This window comes from Zingiber officinale, chromosome 2B (assembly GCF_018446385.1).
Source record: "Zingiber officinale cultivar Zhangliang chromosome 2B, Zo_v1.1, whole genome shotgun sequence".
NCBI lineage: Eukaryota > Viridiplantae > Streptophyta > Magnoliopsida > Zingiberales > Zingiberaceae > Zingiber > Zingiber officinale.
Window position 1 is genome coordinate 63,748,748 of NC_055989.1, and position 7,122 is coordinate 63,755,869.

At 36.0% G+C, this 7,122-nt stretch overlaps 1 protein-coding gene across 1 annotated transcript; it reads left to right on the plus strand.

The window, feature by feature from the left end:
* The first annotated feature begins 396 nt into the window (after positions 1 to 396).
* On the plus strand, positions 397 to 3,194 carry LOC122048304 (zingipain-2-like). Its single transcript, XM_042609893.1, has 6 exons — positions 397 to 896; positions 1,175 to 1,407; positions 1,509 to 1,649; positions 1,994 to 2,231; positions 2,933 to 3,027; positions 3,132 to 3,194. Exons 1-6 carry the CDS (start codon positions 413 to 415, stop codon positions 3,192 to 3,194), a joined length of 1,254 nt encoding a protein of 417 aa, XP_042465827.1. The 5' UTR covers positions 397 to 412.
* The last annotated feature ends 3,928 nt before the right edge of the window (positions 3,195 to 7,122 follow it).

A 7,122-nucleotide genomic window follows, 5' to 3' on the forward strand; every position in this document is an offset into this window, starting at 1 on the left:
CTTTTCCTTCGGCAAAGAGAGCATCAAGCTGCTCTCTCTTCTATATAAGGTGAAAATGAATAAAATACACCATCAATTGCCTTTTATTCAAGAAAGCAAATCTCTTCCTTCCTAATCAACCATTCTAATTAAACTCTTAATAATTATTTAATTTGTTAATTATATCATAAATAAATAAAATATTTTTTTAATATATATATATATATATATATATATATATATATATATATATATATATATCGATTAAATATATATTATTAATAAATAAATAAATAATTTTTTTTCCAGAAAATAAAGTTTTAAGGCGGCAACCTCCACAGTGCTCCCTATCCTCTCTTGTATATAAAGGAGGCCTTTCCATGGCCAAACAGAGCATCAAGCTTCTCTCTTCTCTTCTCTTCTCATTCTGCTCATGGCTTCCCCCGTCGCCATTGCCCTCTTCCTCCTCTTTTCCTCCGCCTTCGCTGTCGTCTCCTCCGTTCCTTGTCAGGACGTCCTGACCCTCTCCAAGCAAGGCGGGGCCGTCCCCGTCCGCAGCGACGAGGAGGTGAGAATGCTCTACCTGGAGTGGAGGGCTAAGAATCACCCCGCCGAAAAGTACCTAGATTTGAACGAATACCGGCTCGAGGTCTTCAAGGAGAACCTTCAGTTCGTGGACGAGCACAATGCAGCGGCCGACCGCGGGGAGCAATCCTTTCGCCTCGGGATGAACCGGTTCGCTGACCTCACCAACGAGGAGTACAGGGCTAGGTTCCTCGGGAACTTCTCCCAGATGAGATCCACCTCCAGAAAGATCAGCAGCAGGTACCTGCTGAGAGAAGGGGACAATCTGCTCGATTCTATAGATTGGAGGGAGAACGGCGCCGTCGTCCAAGTAAAGAATCAGGCTCAATGTGGTCAGTGATAGTTCCACCTTTTCTTTATCCCCCACTTTGTGCATGGGAATTTTGTTAGATTTATAAATTCATCTACTGCTAGTATCGAAATCTAAATATCCAGATCCATGAACTCACCTAACTGAATGAAGATTTGATCTATTTGATCTTGATCAATTAAATGAACATAAACAAACACTTATAACCAAGCTTGCTCACAAGCCCTTGATGAGATGTAAAGTACTTTGTTTCAATGATCTCAACAGGTATGCTAATTATACCCTCGATGATATTTGTAGGAAGTTGTTGGGCGTTCTCTGCAGTTGCTGCCATCGAAGGTATCAACCAAATCGTCACCGGTAATCTGATTTCACTGTCAGAACAAGAATTAGTGGACTGCGATGCCGGCAACCGTGCCTGCAATGGTGGACTCATGGACGCTGCATTCAGGTTCATCATCAACAATGGTGGCATCAACAGCGAGGAGAACTACCCATACATAGGCCAAAAGGGGACTTGCAATACCAACAAGGTAATCTATTGACTAACCATTTGCAACCAGAGATACTTTATGTTTAGATTGTCGATGGCTTTATAAATTTTGTTGGGCGCTTGCCTTTCTCATGCATGCAGAAAAATGTCCATGTTGCGTCAATCGATCGGTATGAAAATGTTCCTCGCAACAACGAGAAGTCTCTCCAAAAAGCCGTGGCAAACCAACCAGTTAGTGTTGCTATCGAGTCCGCTGGAAGAGCTTTCCAACTTTATCGTTCGGTAAGATTCATCCAGAAGATTAACTTTTGGTAACTGCATCGGTCTGAATCATCCAATCCAGCGTTTTCCTCACAAAAGCTTGTTTGTGTATCTCATCATCCTTAATGAGTATTTGCACATATTCGTTCATTTTGTGAATCTTTAGGTGGCCCGATTGAATTGGTTTTATAGAACACATCTCTTGCAAATTAAACCACTTTGATGTTTTATATCATTGCCAAAGACAACCGTTTTACTAAGCCGTGAAGTGTTTTCCTCCTTAACTTTAGTTTGTGGTATTATAAGTGCTCCATACAATTAGTTTCTCTGCTTATCTGCTTTCGTAATTAATATAATTTTTACAGGGAATATTCACTGGAACTTGTGGAACTGCATTAGATCATGGTGTTACTATAGTAGGTTATGGTTCTGAAAATAGCAAGGACTACTGGATCGTAAAAAACTCATGGGGTAAGAACTGGGGAGAATCTGGCTATATACGAATGGAACGGAATATTGCAGACTCTGCTGGCAAATGTGGTATTGCAAAGTTGGCTACTTACCCAGTAAAATTAGAAAGGACCAATTTGTGCAACTCTACTTTTATAATATAAACTGTGACTCGCTATAATATGTATTATCAAATAAGATCTTGTATGTCTATTCCGTGAGCTCTGAGATCATGTACTAGTTAGATCTTGGATATATTTGGTCAAATGATAATAATATTACATCCGTTGTGATGTAAATTTGTGTGAATTGAATGTGGTTAGTCAAATACCAACTTTGCATTATATGGCAGCCATTGTTCCTCACCATACACTGTACTTTTGTTCCTTTGATGATTTATTCGACACATCATAATGTAAGGTAAGCTATTCATAAGCTCCTTGTAATGTAAAAGGAAAAATAAAAAACCCACCCTTTTGGTATGCAATATTAAAAGTCCATTCTAACTTAATCTAAACTAGTACAAATCACTTTAATTATAATATCAACTTGGTAGAAAAATTCCATAAGATAGTCTCAAAAAATTAAGAAAGAGGGGCAAACAAATTGTGGAATTGGCATTAATCTTTTGAGTACCAACATACACGCTCCTGGTGGGCTTTGGGTCCATGAAGTTGACTACCAAAAGACATAACCAAGCATGAAACAAAGAAAATATTTTACGGCAATTTGGGACATACTTAAAATTTACAACGCCCAAAAGATACACCTAAGTTTTATCTTTTCCAAAAGACACACCTCATTTCCATTTTACCCCTCTAGCCAAAACTGACTCATTACCTTATGTGTCTATGCCTCTTCTTCTTCCGTGCCTTCCCTCGTCAAGCCTCTTATCGATTGCAAAAACTACAACACTTTCTCTGGCAGCACCACATGTTGCTGCATCTACGTGCCTACCCTCATCGAGCCTCTTCCGTGCCTTCCCTCATTTAATTAGCTATTGCTTGTCTCAAGCCTTTTGCTATTAGTTGATTGAAATGGCTATGCGTTTAGATCACTGATCCTGCTTTGAAACACATCGATGGAAGAGCCACAAGAAGTGGTGTTGACGACTAAGTCACCGTGCACCGAGGGAAGGTGGGATTGCTAGAGAAGCCTGCGGAGCTGAAGGAGAGTCACCGGGCGTTACTTCAATCACTGCTGGCTACTTAAGGAGCTTGTTAACAATAAAAGAGTGAGGGAGGGGTTAGAATGGAAGCCGAGAAGTACCCCAACTCATATTGTCACGCTCCACAGAAATAATTATTTTTCAAAAATAATTATTGACATAAATTGGGTTTTTCGAAATAAATTTGATGATAAAGGAGTGGTTGTGAGAAACAAAGTAAGATTGGTTGCTAGATACTTTAATCATGTAGAAGAATTATATTATGATGAAACATGTGCACTCATAGCTCGATTGGAATCCGTTAGGATAATATTAGCATTCACTGCTCACAACGGATTTAAATTATATCAAATGGATATAAAATCAGTAATTTTAAATAGTTTTATTAAGGAAGAAGTCTATATTGAACAACCATCAGTATTTGAAAATTTAGATTTTTCAAACCACGTGTATAAGTTTAAAAAGGCCTTGTATAGGTTAAAACAAGCATCTCATGCTTAGTATGAACGATTGTCAAAATTCTTAGTATCTAAAGACTTTCATAGAGGATAAATTGATTCTATATTATTTCTGAAAATAGTAGAGATGATATTTGTTGGATCGTAGACGTTCGATAGAGGGAGGGGGGGGTGTGAATATCGATTATAAAAAATTCGTCGATAAGAGTAAGCGCAGCGGAAAAAGTAAGCAATGCTAACACAGACCAATTTTACTTGGTTCAGAGCTTGTGTCGACTCTTACTCTAAGGCCCGCACTCGTTGAGTGATTTCGGTGGGCAATCACTAGCAGTTCGAAAATTATTACAAACTAAGTGATGACATGCTGATGAAAATAAAAGCAATACCGACAAAGGAATAAATCGAAAAAGAAAAAGTGCATTGTCGGAGCTTCGTTAGCGTCACAGGAGCGCAGAGCAACAGAGCAAGCAGTAGAAGATCTTCTTGTCAGTTGTTGTTTTTAGGCTCCACCTCTAACCCTCCTTTTATATGAGGCTCGGGGCGCCCTGGTGAGATGTGGCAGGTCCAACCAGCGAGCTCCACGTGGCAACGATGCGATCAGGATAGAAATTGCCTCCCGGGCGCCCGGACCACCTTTCTCCAGAGATTCCTTCTCCTGCAAGACAAGGTTAGTCCGAGACAAATATATAATATGTTTCTTGCAAAACAAAGTGTTAGTACAGTTTATAAATTCAATATCAAGAGTATGACTTAGATTTATCTAGTCACGATCTCGACTTAGATATCCGAAATGGATCTAAGCCGGATCGACGCCTAATGTTCCCTTCCCGGGAACGCGTCCTCACAGTCACTCCCTTCCAGTGACTTACCTTTACTCACCTGACAGACGTCCGGTCAGCCCTTCGACCCGTCTGGACTTCTCGCCAGCTATCCGGTCAGCCCGTCGACCCGCTTAGACTTCGTGCCAGACATCCGGTCAGCCCGTCGACCTGTCTGGACTTAGCCTGTACACTCAATAAGAGTATTAGATAACGACAAACCTAACTTAACCTGATTTGTCATTCATCAAAACTTGAGTTAGATCGTTAGTGCTAACTGCACCAACAATCTCCCCCTTTTTGATGGAATGACAACCTGGTTAAGTTAGTGAAAAAATATGCAAAAATCAAGCATGATTTTTTAAGTTTTAAGTAGTTTTTTTAAAATTTGACATTTTGTTGCTCTAACTTAACCACCTATCCCTCCCCCTTTGGCATTCATCAAATAAGGACATAAGTCAAGTAAGCAACAATACAGAGTACAGACAAAGTAAAAATTGTAAGAAATGATGTCAAGTCAACTTGGAGGAGTTTTAAATTTTACCATATAGTACCTTAACTTTTGTAACATAACTAAGTTTTGAAAAATACCTAATTTAGCAACATAACTTAGTATATTTTGAGTAATTTTTTAAAGATAATTTTTGCAAAATTAGATGAATTTGTAAAAAGTTTTTAAAAGTTAATTTTCAAGTATAAGTTTAGGGAAGTTAAGTTTAGATAGTCTAGTTTTCAAACATAAGTTTTTAAGTTCTAAATTTCAAGAAATTAAATTTTCAAAATAAGTTTCAACTTGGAACACTTTACAAACATGAGTTTTTACAACCAAAGTTTCAAGATTAAGGTTTAAATTTTCAAAATAAGTTTCAACTTTGAAACAATTTTCAAACATGAGTTTTCAAAACCAAATTTTCAAAACTAAGTTTGAAAAATCTACTTTTCAAAACTAATTAAAACTAAGTTTGCAAAAGATTCAATTTTCAAAAACTTAGTTTATAAAATCTAATTTAAAAGCTTAGTTTTATAAAAGTTAGTTTTCAAAAATAGATATATCAAATTAGATTTCCAAGGATCAGATTTAAAAAAGTTTTTAAGAGGAGTCATTACTTTTAAATCGGAGAAAATAATTTTAGTACTAAGTATGAAAACAAGTTGATTTAATCCTCCCCTTAAACCTGACATTTAAAATAAAGCTTTTGAAAATATTTGCTAAGAATATTTAATATAAGATTTTCAAAGTGTTTTTTTAAAATAAATTGAGGTAGAATTTTCTAAAGAGATTTTAAAGAGAAAAAAAATAACACTTAGAGATTAAAAAAATAGACCTCCTCCTGAATTTGATACTCCTTTAATTTATTAATCTCCCTTAATTTATTAATCTTCCTTATTTTATTATCCCCTTAATATAATGATAAGGTTTGGGTGTGTTAAATTTTAAAGCCCTAACACATTTTTCTACTTAAGTGTTTTAGGGGATTTAGTAATACATAATTATCTCTGTATCCTTGGTATAATTGTTTATTTAAGTTAAATTAATCAATTATTCTAAAATTAATTAATTTTAGATTCAGGTCCTTAAACTCTGGTTTAAGATTAAATAAGATAACTTGTTATTAATTCAATAACAATTTATCATTATCAATAATTTATCGATTAAATTTTACTTGATTCAATAATTTAATACTTATTAAAATAATCTAAATTTCGTATTGATTGAGTTGTTTTAATGAAAGTGATAGTTATAATTTTAACTATTGATTTAGTTATTAAACATAGTTAAGGTTCAATTTGAATCAATCGTTAATAATGATAAATTATGATTTAATTATATTTTAATTGACAATAAAATTAAGATTTATTGAGTTAAATTAAGGTTAAGTATTAATTAACTATTTAATATACGATCATATCAAATTTAGATCACAGTTAATTTTTGAAGTCTGTACTTCCATTATTAAATTTATGATATTAAGTTAATCAAATTTTAATTATTTTTTAATAATGTCATTAGGGTTTAGATTTAGTTCAAATATTTTTATGTAATTTGAATTTAGGGTTTAGGGTTTATTATTATATAATTTTATCTTTAAGTTTGCTTTTTGAATTACAATGACTTTTTAAACTAATTTTTTGAGAAAAACTTAGTTTTTAAGTTAAAAATAATAATTTTTTTAAGTGAAAAGGGTTTTTAATATATATATATATATATATATAGAGAGAGAATTGATATAGTACGGACCTTTTTCTACGGAACCATACGGACCTTTTTTCTACAAACTTACGTGGCAAACTCACGAACCTTTTTTCCTTATTTCTTTTCCTCTCGCCGAAGCCCCGAAGCCTCGATCCCTTTTTTCCTCTCGCCGCACCCTCCCTCAACGATTCTCCTCGCCGAAACCCCGATCCTCTCCTCTCCTCTCGCTGAAGCCCTCTCCTCGACGCCACACGCCGCGCCTGCTCTCCTCTCGCCGAAGCCTCGCGGTCCTCTCCTCTCGCCGCCACAGCAGTCTCTCGCCGCACCCTCCCTCAACGATTCTCCTCGCCGAAACCCTTCCAGCCCCAACCTCTTTCACGGCGAAGTCTACTGTCACCGCGCCGAG

Excerpts from the sequence above, each read along its gene's own strand:
- LOC122048304 (XM_042609893.1), top strand. The coding sequence starts at position 413 with ATGGCTTCCCCCGTCGCCATTGCCCTCTTCCTCCTCTTTTCCTCCGCC. Across the intron at positions 897-1,174 it reads AAAGAATCAGGCTCAATGTG|GAAGTTGTTGGGCGTTCTCT; the intron begins GTCAGTGATAGT and ends TGATATTTGTAG. Across the intron at positions 1,650-1,993 it reads CTTTCCAACTTTATCGTTCG|GGAATATTCACTGGAACTTG; the intron begins GTAAGATTCATC and ends TAATTTTTACAG.